Source organism: Neoarius graeffei, chromosome 2 (genome assembly GCF_027579695.1).
Source record: "Neoarius graeffei isolate fNeoGra1 chromosome 2, fNeoGra1.pri, whole genome shotgun sequence".
Lineage (NCBI taxonomy): Eukaryota > Metazoa > Chordata > Actinopteri > Siluriformes > Ariidae > Neoarius > Neoarius graeffei.
In genome coordinates this window covers 106,597,379-106,620,637 of record NC_083570.1, presented here as the reverse complement: position 1 = coordinate 106,620,637, position 23,259 = coordinate 106,597,379, and the positions used below count along the sequence as shown (strand labels likewise).

Here is a 23,259-nt window from a genome sequence, read left to right as displayed (position 1 = left end):
GAGAAAATACATTTATGACAATCTTTCGCCGCGGGAACCGCCATCTTTCTGAAATCCGCATGAAATCTCGCTGAAATCCGCATGGCATTGTGGGAAATCACTCAAACCCCTTCGTTCGGAGTCAGCTCCAGGAAAATCTCCGTTTGGAGGGGTACAGAAGCCCTACCCCTTCCCCTACCCCTCCGCGTTAACTGGGATTGGGATACCCCTACCCCTTCACGTGAACGCGCAAAATGGAGGGGAAGGGCCAAGGGGTTGGTCCAAGGGGTGAAATGGGATTCGGCCTAAATTGACCGTAGGTGTGAGTGTGAATGGTTGCTTGTCTGTGTCAGCCCTGTGATGACCTGGCGGCTTGTCCAGGGTGTACCCCGCCTCTTGTCCATAGTCAGCTGGGATAGGCTCCAGCTTGCCTGCGACCCTGTAGAACAGGATAAGTGGCTACAGATAATGGATGGATGGGTAGTTGTACTTTGTCAGCTCATTTGTATGACTGTTTTTCCTTGGCTATTTGCCGATTGTTATTGTGTCACTTGTACATTTGGCACTAGAAATTGAGCACTTCTTGTACCTGACTTTTGCACTTGTTGTACGTCACTCTGGGTAAGAGTGTCTGCTAAATGCCTGTAATGTAATGTAATGTAATGTTTCTCAATAAGTTCCTAATACTTTTTATTTTTTATGCTCCAGAAATGAATGATGACCTACTGCAACATGTCTCCTGCTCCTGGTGTCAGTTTTCCTACACATCTCAGTTTTACCTTGACAATCACATAAGACGAAACCACTCTGAGGAAAATATGAGGATGCTGATCGCAAGTGAAAATAAAAATGACTATCAAATAACTAGTGCCAGTATTCAGCAAACATGGTCTGGTACTCTCTACACTAACATCACTCATGGACAAATGCAGAAAGAACTCTGTCACTGCTCGACATGTGGAAAGGATTTTATTTCGGTCCATAATCTCAGTAAGCACCAATGTGTCCACACAAGAGAAAAGCCATTTCCTTGCACACTGTGTGGAAAGCGTTTTACTTATCAGCGTAATCTCGGGCAGCATCAGCGCATTCACACAGGAGAGAAGCCGTATCACTGCTCACAGTGTGGGAAGAGCTTTAATAACGGGAGTAATTACAGACAACACCAGCGGATTCACACAGGAGAGAAGCCGTATCACTGCTCCGAGTGTGGAAAGAGTTTTACTAACCAGTGCCATCTCCGACAGCATCAGCACATTCACACAGGAGAGAAGCCGTATCACTGCACACAGTGCGGGAAGACTTTTAACCAACAGAGATATCTTGAAAGACACCAGAGCACTCATACGGGAGAGAAGCCGTATTACTGCTCAGAGTGTGGGAAGAGTTTTAATCGACAGAGTCATCTCCAAACACACAAGCGCATTCACACGGGAGAGAAACCTTATGAGTGCTCACAGTGTGGGAAGCGTTTTAATCAGCAGAATGATCTTCAAAGACACCAGCGCATTCACACTGGAGAGAAGCCGTATCACTGCTCAGAATGTGGGAAGAGTTTTATTCAACAGCGTGATCTTCGAAAACATCAGCGTGTTCACACGGGAGAGAAGCCGTATCACTGCTCACAGTGTGGACAGAGCTTCATTTCTGTCAATTCATTTAAGACGCATAAGTGCACCAATATAGTCTCTACAATTTAAAGTAGAACATGGAGCATGATTAGCTTAAAATTCTACATCAATGTAGTAACATTTAGCTATATTGATCTCAAATTAGCTACAATGATGCATGCTTGGGACGATATATTATTATAGTACACAGGTTTTACAGAGAAACAGGATGTTGATGAGCTTCTGAAGATGTAGTAACTAACGTAATTAGGAGCTAAGCACCCATCCATCAAATTTGACATGAATCATCAAGAGAGGGTTCTGACCAAAAGTTGAGTCAACTGATCGAGCCACAGTAATCAAATGAAATTTGATGGTAAAAATGCCAGGACAGAAAATGAGTCATATCTCAGCAATGCTTTGTTGGAGTGATGCCAAGCTTGGTAGGGGACAGCAGGGAGATTTGGGACAGGGGGACTTGGGACAGTTTGGTTGGAATTCATTTCTGGGAATTCAATCAGGTTTGAGATGACATCAGAAGTTAATAGATGTTGCCCCTTAGAGTAACCTCCTTCCTTTGGAGTCACGAACCTGGACACTGCATTAAAGTTTGTGCAGTTCAATATTTTATCAACCAAAACTTGTATTTTCTACTTCACCTCCACCTCTATTCTATGGTATAATGTACGCTGGAGAATTGGGGATTTGTTAGGAATTAAACTATGTAGCCATGGTGGTGTAGTGGTTAGCACTGTCACCTCACAGCAAGACGGTTCTGGGTTCAAACCTCACAGCTGATGGGGGGCCTTTCTGTGTGGAGTTTGCATGCTCTCTCTTGCCCCTTTTCCACCAAAGCAGTTCCAGGGCTGGTTCGGGGCCAGTGCTTAGTTTGGAACCGGGTTTTCTGTTTCCACTGACAAAGAACTGGCTCTGGGGCCAGAAAAACCGGTTCCAGGCTAGCACCAACTCTCTGCTGGGCCAGAGCAAAGAACCGCTTACGTCAGCGGGGGGGGCGGAGTTGTTAAGATCAACAACAATAACAAGACCGCGAAAGATCGCCATTTTTAAGCGACGAGAAGCAGCAGCTGTACAAACGCGAAATCATCCATTATTATTATTGTTGTTGTTGCTGCTGCTGCTTCTTCCGTGTTGTTTTTGCTTCGATATTCGCGCCAAGGTTTATGCAAACGTAGCGACGTAACTGATGTATACAGCGACATAATGACGTATACAACGACGTAACTGACGTATACAGCGACGTAATGACGTGTCTTCCCTTAGCACCGTGAGCTATGGAAAAGCAAACTGGTTCTCAGCTGGCTCGCAAGTTGAACGAGTTGTGAGCCAGCACCAGCATTGGCCCTGAACCAGCCCTGGAACTGATTTGGTGGAAAAGGGGTATCTGTGTAGGTTTCCTCCAGGTGCTCCAGTTTCCTCCACAGTTCAAAGACATGCAGATTAGGTAGAATACTCAACCACTGAGATTGTACAAGACAGTGCATACTTAGTGCCGGTCTCAAGCCTGGATAGATTGGGGAGGGTTGCGTCAGGAAGGGCATCCGTTGTAAAACCTATGCCAAATCAAATATGCGGAACGTGTGGCGACCCCAAATGTACGGGAAAAAGCTGAAAGAAGAAGCCTTGAGTTACGATATATAGTATTATTTATTCAACCTAAATTATGGGAAAAAACATTTAAGGATTTTTTTGAAAATGGCCAGATGGGGAGAGTTGGGACACATGTCCCAAGTCATTCTCTTGTATACCATCTCTCCCCAACCACTGTCCCAATTCTATATACCCCATATCCCAACTCTCCTTCTGTGTCCCATAATTATCCATATGGGTATCCCCACTCCTTATCCCACTCGTTTTAGCCCTCGTCTTTGCAGTCCTCCTGGCAAGTCCCGCTTGAACAGTGTGCACAGTTTTTGGCTAAATTAGGTATTAAAAGTTGTCTGTCATTCTTTAAAAACAGATGCCTCGAAAATACCAGCGGAAGACAGAGCATGGGCTTATCACCCATGAAGCCCTCACTGATGCTGTTCAGAAAGTGGTGAGGAAGGAATCTTCCTTGCGCCAAGTGGCCATAGAAAGCGGTATTTCTAAATCTACCCTGGCAAGGAAAGTCAAACAGTATGAAGAAAATCAAATGTGTAACCTTGCTGCTGATTTAAAAAATAAGTCAAGTATTCACCCTAGAGGAAGAGAATCTTCTTGAAGAGTATTTGCTTACATCATCAAAAATGTATCATGGACTGACTTCAAATCAAATCAAATCAAGTTTATTTGTACAGCGCTTTTAACAATAAACATTGTCGCAAAGCAGCTTTACAGAATTTGAACGACTTAAAACATGAGCTAATTTTATCCCTAATCTATCCCCAATGAGCAAGCCTGTGGCGACGGTGGCAAGGAAAAACTCCCTCAGACGACATGAGGAAGAAACCTCGAGAGGAACCAGACTCAAAAGGGAACCCATCCTCATTTGGGCAACAACAGACAGCATGACTATAATATTAACAGTTTTAACAGGTATAACCCTCAACTGTCCTCATGGGGCCGTCCTTCACAGGAGTGGGGCGATAAAACTCCGACCAGGCACAGGGCACCAGGATGGATCAAGCAGGTCCGAGGGGCAGAAGAGGCCAGCATCCCAATCCCAGGATCAACATGTAACTCAGAGGGACAGATGGTGGGGGGGGAAGAGAGAGAGAAAGAAAACACGTTGTTAGGTATGCCCTAAAAATCTCATCTCATCTCATCTCATCTCATTATCTCTAGCCGCTTTATCCTTCTACAGGGTCGCAGGCAAGCTGGAGCCTATCCCAGCCGACTACGGGCGAAAGGCGGGGTACACCCTGGACAAGTCGCCAGGTCATCACAGGGCTGACACATAGACACAGACAACCATTCACACTCACATTCACACCTACGGTCAATTTAGAGTCACCAGTTAACCTAACCTGCATGTCTTTGGACTGTGGGGGAAACCGGAGCACCCGGAGGAAACCCACACGGACACGGGGAGAACATGCAAACTCCACACAGAAAGGCCCTCGCCGGCCACGGGGCTCGAACCCAGGACCTTCTTGCTGTGAGGCGACAGCGCTAACCACTACACCACCGTGCCGCCCTGCCCTAAAAATGACAAGTATTAAATCTGTGTAGTAGGCTCGCAGAGACGAGAGTCTTTACATCAGGCATAACACACAATGGCATGTTAATATGGTAAACTATATCATGACCTGCTCTGGCTGGATGCTTGATTGGGTGATGGGAGCACACTCCTCAGCAATGATGAGATGCAGATGGGACCCTTAGGGCTGGCCAAGACAATTCAGTTACATTTCACCGGGTCTGGGACATGCGACAGAATGTCTGACGGCCGATTCAGGATGGATGACTTCTAGACAGTGTCGAAGACTTGCCTATGAAACAGCTGATACCAGCAATCTATGAATGCCTAGATCATGGCATGGGAATAAAATGGCAGGTCGTGATTGGTTCACCTCCTTCTTACAGAGGCATCCTCAACTATCCATCAGGAATCCAGAAGCCACACCATTAGCCAGGGACACTGCATTCAACCACCACACTGTGGGTGAATTTTTCAATGCGCTAGAAAGTGCTTTACGCAAAAGTGGTGCTCCAGACAGGCTCATTGTAAATCTTGATGAAACAGACTTCACCACTGTCCAGGTGTGTCCTGAAGTGGTTGCTGGAAAAGGAATGAGACAGATGACATCAAGTGAGAAGGGAGAGTTGGTAACAATGTGTGCATGTATAACTGCTGCAGGTACAGCCCTTCCACCTGTATTTAATTTTCCTAGAAAGCACTTCAAAGCTGTCATGCTTCTTGGAGCTCCAGAGAGCTCTCTCGGACTGGCACATGGCTCAGGATGGATGACAAGTGAAAATTTTCTGAAAGTCTTACAGCATGTTGTTCTGCACACAGATGCATCACTGGAAAACCCTCTTGTGCTAACTATGGATAACCATGACAGTCATTTATCTTATGCAGCAATGCAGTACGTCAAAACAAACGGCATACACATAGTCACCCTTCCACCTCATACAAGTCAAAAGACTCAACCTCTTGATCGCACAGTATTTGGACCCATGAAGGCTTACTACAACCAAGCTGCAAATTCATGGATGCTGAGGAATCCAGGAAGGACACTTTCTATTTATGATGTAGCATCACTCATCAATGAGGCCTTTATCAAAGCTATGACTCCGTCTAATATCATGGCAGGCTTTAAAGCCTCTGGAATTTGGCCTTTTGACTGCAGCGTTTTCAACGATGATGCATTTCTTCCTTCTGAAGTCACAAATCAGTCCCTTCCTGTCCAGGATCATGAAAATACAGCTAGTGCTAATGTTGTTGAACAATCTGTTACACTTCTGATTACATCTGATGGCCAATCACATGAACTGCCATTGAATGTAACAAGTGATGGTGATCCAAGTCATTCAGAGTCTGGACCAGCATCAGAAGCCAGAGCATGTCAAACATTGGTGTCTCCTGAGCACATTCATGGATACCGCAAGGTTGGTACTTCTAAACAGAACAAATAAAGAACCCAACATAATTGCATGCTCACATACATATAATATACACTCACTGGCCACTTTAATAGGAACTTATTCTTGATTCTAAGGTGGGGTTTACATTAGACCGTATCAGCGGATCATCAGATTAACGTTTTAAAAACGATTAGCGTGCATACAGCAACGCCAATACACGATTCGCGTGCACACAGCAACGCCAATACACGGATACGCTCGGCTCCGCAGGCATCCTGCGCTCCAAATCACTCCGCCCTGAACAGTGAGTGCCCTCTGGAGGGTGCGCACTCCGGCCCTGCGCAGCTCACAGAGCGCGCGAGTGAAGCGCACGAGCAGTGATTCGGGACTGAGCTGCTGTGTGTGTGATCCCAGTGCATGTCGGGCATGCGCGTCACTTACCACTTGCAAGTGGAAGGATGGCAAGCCTAAAGACAATCATAACTACACAATGGGCAGTATTTGCATCAGTATTTGCAGTATTTTCATACTTTTATACTCTTTAATGAAAGATGATACAAGGCGGAAGTCCGCGCCGTTTTTCAGCAGTCGCGTCACATGACCAACGCCAGCGAATCAGGAAGGTGGATGTCACAGTGACGTTGTCCAATGACGACGCCAGCTAGAGCTCAGCACAGCGTATCCGCGTATTCTCAATGTTTACACAGCACCGGACCAGACACGATCTGGATTGAATACGTGGACCCTGGCGGATTCCCGTTTCCCGGCGTTTCCAGGTGTTTTAATGTAAACGGACAGTGCATCCACGAAGAAAACGAGACAGATACGGTCTAATGTAAACTTGGCCAAAGATTCCTGTTCTTGGCTGCAGGACTGGAACCCAAAGTGGTCTTCTGCTGTTGCATACTGAGATGCTTTTCTGCTCACCACAGTTGTAAAGAGCGATTATATGAGTTACTATATCCTTCCTGGCAGCTCGAACCAATCTGTCCATTTTCCTCTGACCTCTCTTATCAACAAGGTGTTTGTTTCCACCCACAGAACTGTCGCTCACCCACTCAGTGTTTTTTGTTTTTCGCACCATCCTGTGTAAACTCTAGAGACTGTTGTGTGTGTGAAAACCCCAGGAGATCAGCAGTTTCTGAAATGCTCAAACCAGTCCGTCTGGCTCAAACCAACACCCATGCCACAGTGAAAGTCACACTTTGAGATAACGTTTTTTCCTATTCTTATGTTTGAAGTGAACATTAACTGAAGCTCTTGATATGAATCTGCATGATTTGCTGCATCGTGCTGCTGTCAAGGGATTGGCTGATTAGGTAACTGCAGAAAACAGCAGGTTTTTGTCTTGGTGTTCTTAATAAATTGGCCGGTGAGTGTATAGCCTACAAAGTGTTAACTTTCCTACATCTACTTAATATCTCAGAGCTAAAATGAACAGTCTTTATCAATTCTACTATAAATATTAGAAAATAAAGAAATAAAAATTGTTGGTAAATTCGCTTAAAGCTGTATTGTCACATCTAGGTCAATTTTTAAAGATGTTCTATATTTATAGAGTAGATTCTCAGCTTTCCAGTGGTGCTAACTAGAGCTCTCAACTCGCTCTGGTTGTTCTAGAACCTTCTTCACAACATGGTATTTTGATACTTATTGCACCAGGCAATTTTTTTTTTTGTTTTAATTTATATTTGAATTTTGAAAGAACTAATCACATTACATGAAATTTGCATTATTTACTGTGGGACACTTTCTGGAAACAAATAGTCCATATTTCAAATTCCTTTTTCTCAGCTGTCAGACCATCTTTGAAGGTGTAAGGTGTGCAGCTTAAAACACTCTCAGGTCGCCGACCTCCCACAGGGGACTTTTAGGACTGTTAGTAAACACACATCTAAAGCTCCTGCGAGTTTTTGCGCTAGAAACATTCAAGTAACACCACTAGAAACCTTGAATCTTCTAGTTTTCAAATACATATTATCTCATACAATATATATCTTTATTGTATGAGAAAGAGTGGTATTGTATGAGAAAGAGTGGAGTGAATGAGAAGTATATTAGAGTGGTGCAAGACATGTATGAGAGCAGTGAAACAGCAGTGAGGTGTGCAGTTGGAACGACTGAATGGTTGAAGGTGAAGGTGGGACTCCATCAAGGATGTGCTTTGAGTCCTTTCTTGTTTGCCATAGTGATGGATAGCTTGACGGACGAAGTGAGTCACCATGGAACGTGATGTTTGCAAGAGTCACCATGGAACATGATGTTTGCAGATGATATCGTGATATGTGGTGAAAGTAGAAAGGAGGTTGAGTTGGGTTTGGAGAGATGGAGGTATGCATTGGAATGGAGAGGAATGAAGGTGAGCAGGAGCAAAACAGACTACATGTGCATCAATGAGAATGGGGATGAGAGTGTAGTGAAGATGCAAGGAGTAGACGTAAAGAAAGTTGGTGAATTCAAGTACCTGGGGTCAACTGTGCAGGAAAATGGGGGCTGCGATAGTGAGGTGAGAAAGAGAGTGCAGGCAGGGTGGAGCAGGTGGAGAAGGATTTTGGGAGTCATTTGTGATAGGAAAGTCCCAGCAAAAGTGAAAGGTAAGCTGTATAAGACTAGTGAGACCAGCTGTGATGTATGGATTGGAAGAGACAGGAGGCAAAGTTGGAGGTGGCGGAGTTGAGGATGTTAAGGTTTGCGATGGGAGGTTGGACAGGATAAGGAACGAGCACATCAGAGGGACAGCACATGTGGAGAGCTTGGGAATTAAGCTAAGAGAGATGAGACTGAGATGGTATGGGCACATCCTGAGAAGAGATGCAGAGCATGTGGGAAGGAGAATGTTGAGGATGGAGCTGCCAGGCAAACGAAAACGAGGAAGGCCAAAGAGGAGATACATGGATGTGGTGAGAGAGGACATGAAAGTGGCAGGTGTGGTAGAGAAGGATGCGGAAGACAGGGAGCAATGGAGACGAAAGATCCGCTGTGGCGACCCCTAATCGGGAGCAGCCAAAAGAAGAAGATATATCTTTAAAACAAACTTTATCTTTAGCACTTTGTAAAGAGAATAAAAACAATTCTTCCGAATTTCAGTACTTCAGCCAGCAATGCCCTCGTAACGACACACCCTTCAGCTATTCACATGTTAAGCGCATGGAACATCATTCCCTCATTGTGTAGCAAGGGGAGGTGAGAACACGCCCCATTTCACCGGTATAAACAAGTGCACATGTTCACTTGTTTCCATACCAACTGAGAAACTTTGAGGAATGGCCAATGCAAGGAAGATGTCTCACTAGCGGTTGTTGTCATGCTTTTTCGTTAGCGTATTGAGGTATTTCACCTGACGTCACAGGGTCACGTGACGCCCCGGTGTCCGCCATTTTGAACGTCAAGCTAGCTAATGTCAACAACAGTAGCTAGTATGTTACTGTAGCAATGTTTACGTTCAGTCATTTGGATGACTGTTAAAACCTTTCAGTCTCAAGTTTTTCCTTTACTGGATTTACTAGTTTACTGAGCCAGCCAGCCCCGGAGCTAGCCAGCCAGCCAGCCCCGGAGCTAGCCAGCCCCGGAGCTAGCCAGCCAGCCCCGGAGCCAGCCCCGGAGCTAGCCAGCCAGCCAGCCAGCCCCGGAGCTAGCCAGCCAGCCAGCCAGCCCCGGAGCCAGCCCCGGAGCTAGCCAGCCAGCCAGCCAGCCCCGGAGCCAGCCCCGGAGCTAGCCAGCCAGCCAGCCAGCCCCGGAGCCAGCCAGCCAGCCCCGGAGCTAGCCAGCCAGCCCCGGAGCTAGCCAGCCCCGGAGCCAGCCCCGGAGCGCTAGCCAGCCAGCCAGCCCCGGAGCGCTAGCCAGCCAGCCAGCCCCGGAGCGCTAGCCAGCCAGCCAGCCCCGGAGCGCTAGCCAGCCAGCCAGCCCCGGAGCGCTAGCCAGCCAGCCAGCCCCGGAGCGCTAGCTAGCTAGGGCCAGCCAGCCCCGGAGCGCGCTCAGTAAACTAGTAAATACAGTAAAGGAAAAACTTATAACGGGCCATGTCTCAACAGACTAAGAAGTTATTTCAATGACATTTAATAACATTTTGTTTATCCTGAGGACCGAAAGTAAATGAAAATGTGAACAAACCTTAGCTGTCAGTGAACAATCCTGGTGGAAGCAGGTAAACGTCGTTCTCTAAGCCTGCTAACCTCAATTTTTGCAAATACCTCTCCCTCTGCTCGCCCTGTAAATGCCCTACGTCGCTGGATAGTGAAGGTGTTTTCTGCATCTCGCTCCTTTTTCTTTTATGTTTTTCGTTTGTCGCCTTCCTCGCATTCAAACTGATTCGAGCCGTGACATCCAAAATGGCAACGTCACATGACTTGGTCACGTGAGTGAAATACCTCAATAGGCAGAACTATGTTACATTACATTTAGCAGATGCTTTTATCCAAAGCGACTTACAATTGAGAAAAACAATCAAGCTACAGTAAAACAAGAAATCATAGAGTAAGAAGAAGAGAGTGCATGTTAGATGGTTAGTGGGTTGTTAGGATAGGAGGTGCTCTTTGAATAGGAAGAACTAGTTGATCGAAACGTTGGTGTTATTTTCGTCAAGTTTTGAAAAAAATTTTCTCTTGCCAAACTATGTTTCATTGATTTACTGATTATTGATTTACAGTAATTAGTTACCTAAGTCAACATGCCCTGCATAGCCATAGTTTATCTTCCTTGCTAACTTTAGATTTATTATAGTCTGTGCATAAGTCTATGCATAAGATTGCAAAATGTTAGCCTGGGCCCGCCCATCCTAAGCGTGACGCAACACGAGGGCCTGTTGCGAGCTTAGTCTGGCCAGGCAAGCTATCTACAGCTCTTCCAAGCTCCCGAAAAATTGGGAACCAATCAACTTTGAGCATCTCCAACGGCCCTGGGTAGAAGCATGTTCAAGGCACTAACGTAGTAGAACTGCGACCGGAAGCCATAGATTGTTTACAGAATCTATGCCGGAAGCGCTTCATTCACGCTTCCGCATCTATTACGCATAGATGCTGTATTGAAAGCATTCAACGGGAAGTTCTCATTGAAAATGGAGCAAAGAGCAGCCCTGGAGGTATTTATTGAAAGGAAGGACGTTTTCGCCTTGCTCCCGACCGGCTTCGGTAAGAGTTTAATCTACCAGTTAGCCCCGTCGCGTCGCATACGTCAGAGGAAAGAGTGATGTGATTGGTTTAAGCTTCATCACAGCCTTTTCTGGCTTCGACTAGTAGCAAACTGAGGCATTTCAGGGAGGCGGGTCAACCACGGGCTCTGGGAAACGGTTGGGCTTAATATCTTGGCCAGACCAATAGCTCTGAGAGCTTTATCGCGTTAGCCAGACTAGCAAAATGTAGCTTTGGCTTTTTAGGGCCTCTTTTCTTTGCAGTAACTTTCCAAGCAGAGAGGTGCGGGGGCAGGGAGGTACAGGGGCCAGGGCCAGGGTCTTTGACAAATGGACTATTGACAGCGATGGGGGGGGGGATTACAGGTGAATTACACCTACCTCATCAATATTCATTTGAAAAGGCAACTGGCTTTAGAGAAAACAAAGGTAGTCTGAAGTTTCTGCAGTTAGTATTGAAACTAAATAACATTTCGGAATGCTGTTCTTACTTTTATGTAGCCAACACCTATGTTTACAAGGTTCAGACTTCAAAAGTCTTGTGCAGATATATTTATAGTGTGTTTTTTTTTTTTACAAGGTTTGAAGACTCTGAAAATAGTTGAAAATAGTTTTTTGTAAGGTTGTGTTTGCACTTAATTTAAATAAAAACAAATTTAATTACATTCACTTTATTCTCATATTATTATTGCTGAGGGTGTCCAGAATATAACCATGTGTGTCACTTTTGCATGGATGTTTTTAGTTAGATGAAATACTTAAAAATGTCAAGGTTTATCAGACTGCCACAGAGTGTCTGACAGGCCCAGGACCTTGCTTTTTAAATAGATATAAATTTGACACTGATATGTTTCCAGGCCACAAAACGACTTGAAAGTACACGAGGCAGAAAAAGAACAGCATCTTATGCAACGAGTTCACCAAAGATGAAAAAAAATGGAGCTCAAAGAAAAACAGCTGCAGGAGAAAAGACAAAAATCTGCAAAAAAGGCCCAAAAGAATCTCTTCCAGAAAGCGATCTCACAGGATGGATCGTCCAGTGAGGAAGATGAAATGGAACTGGATGACGGTGATGAGTCAAAGAGCTCTGAAACGGATGCTCAGATGATTGTACTCGATAGTGTACAGTAGATGACTATGGGGCACTTGCATGTGACGTCACAGCCGATCCAGATTGTGACAGACGCCATCTTGTCGGTCAAACGCCATATTTCCGCCTTCTACTTCTACTTCTGGTTCTACTTCTACCTTTTCTTCTGGAAAACCCTACTATATACAATTCTACTACAACGGCTGCGGCTACAAGCTCTCCCTACCTGTGCACGTTTTTTATGTTTTTTGTGTGTATTTTTGCGTGTTGTTCGTCTGTACCGGACTTCAATATCCACTACAACCGTATGGACTTACTGGACATTGGTTTCCAGCAGAAAATGACGGTTTGTAGCGATTTCCATCGCATGCACAACATTCCGGACGAGAAAAAAAAAATTCCGGACGAGATAGCGAGACCGGCAGGGTCTCCATGGATTGTTATTGGAAGCAAAGTTAAGGAGGCGGCGCCGGGAGAGGAAGCAAAAGCGAGGCTGCAGAGCCGGCCTGTTGACTAAGCTCAGAAAACAGCCACTCAAATCTCCACTGCTAAGCCTCTACCTCTCCAACGCCAGGTAAACAAGATGGACGATTTGGAATTACAGCTGGAATTACCTTATTCTATTCTATAATCGGCTGGTCAGGGCTATACTCAATACTTAAGTGACTTACCCATCCAGTGAGGATCATTTTCTTGTTTACAAGATGCCACATCTGAGTCGCTGACAAATCCTGAATTTCTGTAAAGATAACTGTCCAGAGATTTATAAGCACGCAGTGCTTCACCACTGAACAGCGAGGGAAAGTTAATGAGGTAATTATACACGTCCGGGTATTCCACCTCTGGCAGTTCCATATCCACTGACACGGTCGTGAAAACTCCGTCCGGAAAGCCATAAGGGTCACTAATCTGTAGATCGTTTATTTTAGACATATATCTAGTTATCTGTTCATTAGAAAAATGAGCCGTGTAGTCCGTCGGTTGAAATTGATCCATTCTGTACACGAGTGCAGCAATATTCAGCTGTGCTGTTGACCGACAAGATGGCGGCTGTGTACTTTCCGGTCACGTGACTGCAAGATCTATATAGAGGGCTACCGCATGACGTCACCGCGCCGCGAGATTTTGTTAGGCGCCATATTGGAAGACCAAGTACATGCACTCACAATATAAAACAAAGTATGAGCGAGAGTAAAGTGACACGATGGATGATAATTCTGGTTATGTGAGTACATTACCAGCTGCAGAAAGGGCACGGTATGTGGAGAAACTGGCTGTGATTGATGGGTTTGACCCATATGATAAGACTCGCGGCAAGGGAGAATGGAAACATAAGGAGGACCGGACACCAATTCTGCCATCTGTTTGCTACCCAGACATTGTAAACTATTTGTTGTTTACACCCAGTGGCTACACTGCTGATGACTTGAAAGCCTACAAAGGGCTACAGGCTTACAATTATGTTGTTAGTGGCTTGGTTCGTGATATTACAGCTGTTGTTAAGAATAACCTACACATAGTTATGGCCAAGGTAATCTTGTTGATATTTATCTTTTAATAATATATCTTTTCAGATGAAAATTAATACTTTTTGTTACTATTAAGGTATCCATAATTTAGGTTAATTTATCCAAATTATACATATGTATTTATGATATATGCCTACACAACAACTATGCTTTATTTATATAATAGGAGGGAGAGCAAGCCCCAAACCATCCTAAATTATTATTATTATTATTATTATTAAATTGTAGAAGTCTGGGAGGCTTGCTCCTCATACAGTTATCAACTTGGGGCCACTTTAGCATGTTTTAAATCTGAATTTCTTGCGTTTGCTTACCTCAAAGTGTCCGCAGATCATGCACAGACTTATCCATTATATCCACAGTTTTTTGCCAAGTCTCACACAGGTTTCTTTCAAGTCTACTGTTGGGCCAATAAATCATAAATGAAACAGCTCAGATTTGTTTGTTTAAGTCGTTTGCCACCCCACTTTATTCTCGTGGGTTCACATACCGCTGCCGTTATTTCCCCCTAATCACGAGTTTGTTGGTCTTCCAAAATGGCGCAGGGTCTGTTTACTTCCGGTTTCGGGTGACGTCAGTGAAATCCCTCTATACTAAAGTCCAAGAAGGTGTTTTTGTCCTTGTTGAATTCACTACCAAGAAAACTAAATTCTATTATGTTGGGAGAATTCTCAAAATGGACACTGATAGTTGTGAAGTAGACTTTTTCAGGAAACAGTCAGATAAGTTTGTGAAGCCAATAGTAAGAGATATAGCAACTGTTGACCTTGAACAGCTGAAGACAATACTGCCAAAGCCTTCAGAAACGGGCACAACAAATCGTACTAAAGGTACCTATACTTTTAATGTCAGCTTTGAGGGTTTAAATGTGCGTTAAAGCTGTCAGGAATGCATTGATGCCTTGAAAACTGAATTTATCCTTTGCATATTGAAGGTTTATTTTGTAGAACTTTTTAGCCTGGTATAAAATATTGCACTACTTGGTCACTGGAAGTTCAAGTTCAACTTTCCAAGGCATTATATTGTAAACAAACACTACGTTCAGACTGCAACCTGAAACGACCCATATCCGATTTGTTGTGAAATCCGATTTTTTTGTTAGGCCGTTCACATTACCAATTATATGAGACTTGTATGCGATCTCCAATATGAACGGAAAACGACCCAAAAGTGTCCCGCATGCGCAAATTGACACGTAATAAGCACATCTACGTAATACGTAAGGTCGTAATGTGGACATGTCACACGACGCCGGCCGCTTCTTTTGTTGGCATCCTTAGCTTCTTTATATTTAGCACGAAGGCTCTTCACCTTTCGCTGGCACTGAAGCCAGGACCTCGTGTACCCGTGCTCGGCCAGTGCTTTCGCTATTGTTTCAAAAACAGCGCGATTTCGGTATGACCCCTCCAATTTCGCCTGCATAGCTTTATCCCCCCAAATGTTAAGTAATTCAAGCACCTCACAGTCCCTCCATTGGGTGCCCTTGGAGGTTTCTGCAGCATCTCCATGGCCGCCTGCCGAGTTGTTGTCCGCCATTGTTGTTGTTTTCCACCAAAGAGGCGAGATTAGCCAACGCAGAATAGTGACGTTTGTCTCTTGTTGATGACGTGTAGGTCGCATGAATGCGACCTGTCCAGTCAGACTGCAGTCGCATGTGAAAATAACGGATATGCATCGGAATTAGGACCACATATCCAAGCGGCCTGGGTCGCATGTGAAAAAAATCGGATCTGTGTCGTTCAGATTGTCAATAACAAATCGGATACGGGTCGCATATGGGCAAAAAAAATCGGATATGGGTCGTTTCAGGGTGCAGTCTGAACGTAGTCAAAGAGCTGTCAAACTATGCATGCACTTTCATTTGTTCATTCTTTTTGTGTGTAGTGTTGATCTGTTTATGTACCTTAAACGTCATCTGTATTATCCACGTCTGATTTTTTTTTTTTACAGAATTCAATTTAGTGCAATGAAAGCCTACCTTAATTCAGTATTTGTTGTATTTTCTATTTCCGCAAAGTACGGTTTTGATTAGAGGAAACTTATTTTTGCAGATTGTATATTTTGTTGGCAAACACAACACAATGCAGGCCTACGACCACTGAGGACTCATTTTCCTTGTGATTGGAGATTATTGAACTCATATTTTTAACATGTACTATATCAAATCAAATCAAATCAAGTTTATTTGTACAGCGCTTTTAACAATAAACATTGTCGCAAAGCAGCTTTACAGAATTTGAACGACTTAAAACATGAGCTAATTTTATCCCTAATCTATCCCCAATGAGCAAGCCTGTGGCGACGGTGGCAAGGAAAAACTCCCTCAGACGACATGAGGAAGAAACCTCGAGAGGAACCAGACTCAAAAGGGAACCCATCCTCATTTGGGCAACAACAGACAGCCTGACTATAATATTAACAGTTTTAACAGGTATAACCCTCAACTGTCCTCATGGGGCCGTCCTTCACAGGAGTGGGGCGATAAAACTCCGACCAGACACAGGGCATCAGGATGGATCAAGCAGGTCCGAGGGGCAGAAGAGGCCAGCATCTCAATCCCAGGATCAACATGTAACTCAGAGGGACAGATGGGGGGGGAGAGAAAGAAAACACGTTGTTAGGTATGCCCTAAAAATGACAAGTATTAAATCTGTGTGGTAGGCTCGCAGAGACGAGAGTCTTTACATCAGGCATGACGCACAATGGCATGTTAATATGGTAAAAAATATATCATGACCTGCTCTGGCTGGATGCTTGATTGGGTGATGGGAGCACACTCCTCAGCAATGATGAGATGCAGATGGGACCCTTAGGCCTGGCCAAGACAATTCAGTTACATTTCACCGGGTCTGGGACATGCGACAGAACGTCTGACGGCCGATTCCCTGCAGGCTACGATAGCCAGTCGAGGTCCCCACCGTCTCCACCAAAAGATTTCCTGTTGACTCCATGTAACTCAGAGGGACAGATTTGGGGTGGGGGGGGGGAAGAGAAAGAAAACACAGGTGGTTAGGTATGCCCAATGTCACCTGAATAAGTAGGAACAGTATACATATTGCACCGAGTACAAGCAGGGACTCCGGCAACTAACTATGACAGCATAACTAAAAGGAGAAAGCCAGAAGGTAACACAGGCATGAGGGAGCCCCGGGACATAAAGCAGCCAGCCACTGCACCGTCAACAAACTCGAGTGAGCAAGCGAGTGGGGACTGACAGCATCCATACATCCCAGTTTACCAAAACACTCTATGTCTGAGGACCCTCCAGATCTACTCCTTTACCTCATAAACACCATTAACAAAAGGCTTGACTAAACAGATATGTTTTCAGCCTAGACTTAAATGCTGAGACTGTGTCTGATTCCCGAACATTACTTGGAAGGCTGTTCCATAACAGTGGGGCTTTGTAAGAAAAGGCTCTGCCCCCTGATGTAGCCTTCACTATACGAGGTACCAGCAGATAGCCTGCACCTTTTGATCTAAGTAGGCGTGGCGGGTCATAGAGGAGCAGAAGTTCACTCAGGTACTGTGGTGCGAGACCATTTAGTGCTTTAAAGGTCAATAGTAGTATTTTATAATCAATACGAAATTTGATTGGGAGCCAATGCAGTGTGGATAAGACAGGCGTGATGTGGTCATATTTTCTAGTTCTAGTAAGGACTCTTGCTGCTGCATTTTGAACTAACTGGAGCTTGTTTATGCACTTATTGGAACATCCAGACAGTAAGGCATTACAATAATCCAACCTGGAGGTAACGAAAGCATGGACTAGTTTTTCTGCATCATGCAATGACATTAAATTTCTTATCTTTGCAATATTTCTGAGATGAAAGAAAGCTATCCGGGTGATGTTATCAATGTGAGTTTCGAATGAAAGACTGGGGTCAATAATCACTCCGAGGTCTTTTACTGCTGCACGTGAAGAAACAGAAAGGCCATCCAGAGTTACTGTGTAATCAGAAAACTTACTTCTAGCTTTATGTGGTCCTAGCACAAGTACTTCAGTCTTGTCAGAGTTAAGCAGAAGGAAATTTATAAGCATCCAGTGTCTAATGTCCTTAACACATTCCTCAATTTTATTAAGCTGGTGTCTCTCATCAGGTTTTGCAGAGACATACAACTGTGTGTCATCAGCATAACAGTGGAAACTAATACAATGTTTACGAATAATATCGCCCAAAGGTAACATATATAGAGAAAAAAGCAGTGGACCCAAGACAGAACCTTGTGGAACACCAAACTTTACCTCGGTACGTCTAGAAATATCACCATTTATATCGACATACTGATAACGATCAGTTAGATAAGACCTGAGCCAGGAGAGGGCCATTCCCTTAACTCCCACAACATTTTCTAGTCTATCCAGAAGAATGGAATGATCAATGGTATCAAATGCTGCACTAAGGTCAAGCAACACAAGTAGCGAGACACAGCCCTGATCAGACGCCAACAGTAGGTCGTTTACTACTTTAACCAGAGCTGTCTCTGTGCTATGATGAGGTCTAAATCCTGACTGATACATTTCATGGATGTTATTCCTATGTAAATATGAGCATAACTGCTGTGCCACAGCTTTTTCAAGGATCTTGGAGATAAAGGGGAGGTTTGATATTGGCCGATAATTGGACAGCTGACAGGGATCAAGGTCAGGTTTTTTAATCAGGGGTTTGATAACTGCTAGTTTAAAGGATTTGGGTACATAGCCAATCATAAGAGAAGAATTTATTATTTTTAGAAGCGGTTCAATTACTTCAGGTATTATCTGTTTGAATAGATGTGTCGGTAAGGGATCTAGTACGCAAGTTGAGGCTTTTGATGTAGAGATTAATGAGAGTAATTCAGTTTCTTTTAGGGGAGTAAAACATTCTAACTGATGATCTGATACAGTTATATTGTTAACTACAAGGTCGCTTTCATTGTCTAACCTTAAATTAGTAGTTTGAATTTTTTGTCGGATATTCTCAATTTTGTCATTAAAAAAATTCATGAAGTCGTTGCTACTACATACTGCAGGTGTGCATGTGTCTATAGTGGACTTATTCCTGGTTAATTTTGCTACAGTATTAAATAGGAATCTAGGATTATTTTTGTTATCTTCTATTAGGGAGGAGAGATATGTTGATCTCGCAGCACTAAGAGCTTTTTTATACTTCAGGAAGCTCTCCTTCCACGCCAATTTGAACACTACCAATTTTGTTTGACGCCATTTACGTTCCAATTTTCGAGTGGTCTGTTTTAATGTGCGAGTGTCATCATTATACCAGGGTGCTAATTTTTTGTCTCTGACCATTTTCCTTTTTAGAGGAGCTACATTATCTAAAGTATGGCGGAATGTTGACTCTAAGCATTCAGTTGCCTGATCGAGTTCTGCAGGGGCTGACAATGACCCAATCAAAGTTGATAACTCTGGGAGATCATTTATAAAGCTCTGTGCAGTAGTTGACATGAATGTACGTTTAATACAGTAGCGTGGTGAAGTGCATATATTATTACTCAGACATATTTTGAATGAGATGAGACAATGATCTGAGATAACTTCAGACTGTGGAAGTATGACTATATTGTCTACGTTTAATCTGAATGTTAGTATTAGATCAAGGGTGTGACCACCATTATGGGTCGGTCCTATGACATTCTGCTTAATCCCGACTGAATCTAAGATGGACACAAACGCTGTTTTTAAAGGGTCTTCTGGGTTATCAAAGTGAATATTAAAATATATACTATATACTAGCTGTCGCAGGATGTCTTTCTAATATTCACAGTTAACTGTATTTTTGGTATTGCATTTAAAGTTTGTTGTTGCGGCTTACAAATATATTTGTAAAAAACGTTTGTTAAAAATGTGGCCATGTCCCTGCATGAGGATGAAGCTTATTTCATTCCTTCTTGAGAATGAACTGTTTTGTCGAGTCAGGTTTTGGGTAAACTGACATATTTTTATCGCTGTACCAGCATTGTGTGTTCATACAGTTCATAAGGTGCAAGTTTTGATAATAAATAAAAATTAAACATGTAGGCCTAGGTATTTTATTTTTTCCCTATATTTCCCTATTATGTCCCAAGTCACCCCTCAGTGTCTCATGTCTCCCTGCAAAAAATATTGACAGAAAAAGTGAAGCTGGAAAGCCTGCGATGTGATAAGCTGAGAAGCTAATGTTGTGGTAAGAGGGTATAGTAGATACTCTCTAATGCAATATGAATGTGACGCTACTTCAGGGGTCATCAAACTACGGCCCGCGGGCCGACTCCGGCCCGCCACCCCCCTTTGACCGGCCCCCCAGTCCCTCTGCCCCCCACCACCTATGAGGCAATCCCCAAAAGTGGTCATGGCCTATTTTTTTTTTTAATTGCTTTTTGGCAAATAATAACATGTCTGCATGTTGTCTCATCTCATCTCATTATCTGTAGCCGCTTTATCCTTCTACAGGGTCGCAGGCAAGCTGGAGCCTATCCCAGCTGACTATGGGCAAGAGGCGGGGTACACCCTGGACAAGTCGCCAGGTCATCACAGGGCTGACACATAGACACAGACAACCATTCACACTCACATTCACACCTACGGTCAATTTAGAGTCACCAGTTAACCTAACCTGCATGTCTTTGGACTGTGGGGGAAACCAGAGCACCCGGAGGAAACCCACGGGGACATGGGGAGAACATGCAAACTCCACACAGAAAGGCCCTCGCCGGCCCCGGGGCTCGAACCCAGGACCTTCTTGCTGTGAGGCGACAGCGTTAACCACTACACCACCGTGCCGCCGTCTGCATGTTGTATTTTGTTGATTTTATCAATTAAAATTAATATTTAGTTATAAAATGAACTATTCGTATTTTCCGAATTTTTGTCATATGCTCGCGATCAAGCAGTGACCGGCAGTGCACGCACAGAGAACTGTCAGTGTTCAGGACAGCAAAATGGCTAGCGGTCAGCGAAAAGCTGACAGAGAGTGCAGAGTTTTTAAAGAACAGTGGACCACCAATTATTTTTTCGTTCAGTGTAAGGACCGTGCAGTTTATCTTGTATGTAAAGTGTGTCAGTTTTCAAAGAATATAATCTGCGTCATCACTATGAAACCCGCCACAAAGAGTATGCTAGTTTGCGAGGGCAAACAAGAGAAGACAGGATTCGGAGGATGAAATGCGGACTGGCTGCACAACAGAATGTATTCCTTCACCAAACCCAGATCAACCAGGCTGCTGTGCGAGCTAGCTATAAGGTAGCTCACCTACTAGCTACCCATGGAAAGCCGTTTACTGATGGGGACTTTGTTAAAGTATGCATGCTTGCTGTGGCCGAGGAGGTGTGTCCCGACAAGAAGGATGCGCTCAACGCGGTGAGTCTCTCCGCACCTACTATGACCAGGCGAACCGAAGATTTGGGGGACAACGTGTCTGACCAGCTGAATGAGAAAGTGTCAGAATTCGAGTTTTTTACTTTGGCCATGGATGAGAGCAATGACGTGCAGGACACAGCACAACTGCTGTGATCTATTGATCTATTGCTCATATTATTATAATTTCACTGTTTTTTAAAATGTATTTATTTTATAGGCCTATTTATTTTACCTTTATTAAGTGCTGCACACAATTATTATTAATATTATTAATAATATCAACAGGCCTACCTACAATTTATAATTTTCCACTCACCTTTGCCAGTGTCAATCACCTCAACTAGGCAGATGTTTCTTACCTTGACAGCTTTGATGTTATTTTTATTAGAAAATAAATAAATGGAATATCTGTGGTATTTCAAATTAAAACAAAGTGTGAAGACTCGATTACTACTTTTGCAAACCACTAGTAAAGATAAACAAATATGTGCCAGGAATCAAGTGTTGATATAGTAGTGGGGATATAGTAGTGGGGATATAGTAGTGTTGATATAGTAGTGGGGGATATAGTAGTGGGGGATATAGTAGTGGGGGATATAGTAGTGGGGATATAGTAGTGGGGGATATAGTAGTGTGGATATAGTAGTGGGGGATATAGTAGTGGGGATATAGTAGTGTGGATATAGTAGTGGGGATATAGTAGTGTGGATATAGTAGTGGGGATATAGTAGTGGGATATAGTAGTGGGGATATAGTAGTGTTGATATAGTAGTGTGGATATAGTAGTGGGGGATATAGTAGTGGGGGATATAGTAGTGGGGATATAGTAGTGTGGGATATAGTAGTGTGGATATAGTAGTGGGGGATATAGTAGTGTGGATATAGTAGTGGGGGATATAGTAGTGGGGATATAGTAGTGGGGATATAGTAGTGGGGGATATAGTAGTGTGGATATAGTAGTGGGGGATATAGTAGTGTGGATATAGTAGTGGGGGATATAGTAGTGTGGATATAGTAGTGGGGATATAGTAGTGTGGATATAGTAGTGTGGATTTAGTAGTGGGATATAGTAGTGGGGATATAGTAGTGGGGGTATAGTAGTGTGGATATAGTAGTGGGGATATAGTAGTGTGGGATATAGTAGTGGGGATATAGTAGTGGGGGATATAGTAGTGGGGATATAGTAGTGGGGATATAGTAGTGTGGATATAGTAGTGTGGGTATAGTAGTGTGGATATAGTAGTGGGGATGGCTGTGCCAGGCTAGTAATCTCTACTACACAATGAGGCCTGCTGGTGGTCATATTTGTCTGGGTCATACAATTCTATGTTATATAGCTGACCCGACCCCGGCCCCCCATCACGGTCAGGAACGACAATGTGGCCCCCAGAGAAAAAAGTTTGGTGACCCCTGTGCTACTTGCTGTGACAACTCCTGCCCCATTTACTTCCTTTTGGGCAGGGGATCTTATGCCTTGGTTATTAACTAATAGTTAGTTAGTCAGTCAGTCAGTGTCACACTCTCTCTCTCTCTCAGTGTTTTTCCTTAGGTCCATTCCAGATTTAGTCCCTTCCTTTCAGTCTGGGAACTGGCTTCACCTGTTTGGCTGGATATAAAAACCTGCATGTCTCAAAGATGGCGCTTCTCACCTTGCTTGCGTGCTGGCTCTTCTCTGATGTTGCTTTCTTGTGTGGCCTTCTGGATATTTTTTTGTCATGCTGTTTCTTTGGCTACTTTAGTATTTTTTTCACCACAGTGAAAGTCACAGAGATCACATCTTTTCCCCATTCTGATGTTTGCTGTGAACATGATACAGGTCAAGAGCCAGTTAATGATTGAAGCTTGACCACAATGCATGATTTTATATGATTAGCTGATGAGATAATGTCATACCTCCATGTGTATAGGTGTTCCTAATAAAGTAAACGGCGAGTGTACTGTATACGATGATCAGCCATAACATTAAAACCACTGACAGGTAAAGTGACTAACATTGATTATCTCATTACAATGGCGCCTGTTAAGGGGTGGGATATATTAGGCAGCAAGAGAAGCAGGA

General features: G+C 43.8%; 3 protein-coding genes across 7 annotated transcripts in view; 2 read left to right on the top strand and 1 right to left on the bottom strand.

Moving 5' to 3' along the window:
* The window catches only part of LOC132882094 (histone-lysine N-methyltransferase PRDM9-like), a 34,324-nt gene extending 29,823 nt beyond the window's left edge, over nt 1-4,501 (top strand). For all 5 annotated transcript variants that reach the window (XM_060915329.1, XM_060915330.1, XM_060915332.1 and 2 more), the window contains one exon: nt 688-4,501. In XM_060915329.1, coding sequence (XP_060771312.1) covers nt 688-1,679 — 992 coding nt within the window. In that variant the 3' untranslated portion in view covers nt 1,680-4,501. The remainder of the gene's footprint in view (nt 1-687) is intronic.
* A 41-nt stretch (nt 4,502-4,542) lies between these two features.
* Nucleotides 4,543-15,786, top strand: LOC132882093 (uncharacterized). Its single transcript, XM_060915327.1, has 2 exons — nt 4,543-6,143; nt 12,102-15,786. Exons 1-2 carry the CDS (start codon nt 5,052-5,054, stop codon nt 12,285-12,287), a joined length of 1,278 nt encoding a protein of 425 aa, XP_060771310.1. The 5' UTR covers nt 4,543-5,051; the 3' UTR covers nt 12,288-15,786.
* On the bottom strand, nt 15,669-18,055 carry LOC132870653 (uncharacterized; the record flags this gene model as incomplete). Its single annotated transcript, XM_060904406.1, has 2 exons — nt 15,669-15,680; nt 17,171-18,055. Coding segments are annotated over 2 exons (897 nt in total), but the record flags the coding sequence as incomplete, so codon positions are not given.
* Nucleotides 18,056-23,259: the final 5,204 nt, after the last annotated feature.

Excerpts from the sequence above, each read along its gene's own strand:
- LOC132882093 (XM_060915327.1), top strand. The coding sequence starts at position 5,052 with ATGCCTAGATCATGGCATGGGAATAAAATGGCAGGTCGTGATTGGTTC. Across the intron at positions 6,144-12,101 it reads ACATTCATGGATACCGCAAG|GCCACAAAACGACTTGAAAG; the intron begins GTTGGTACTTCT and ends ATATGTTTCCAG.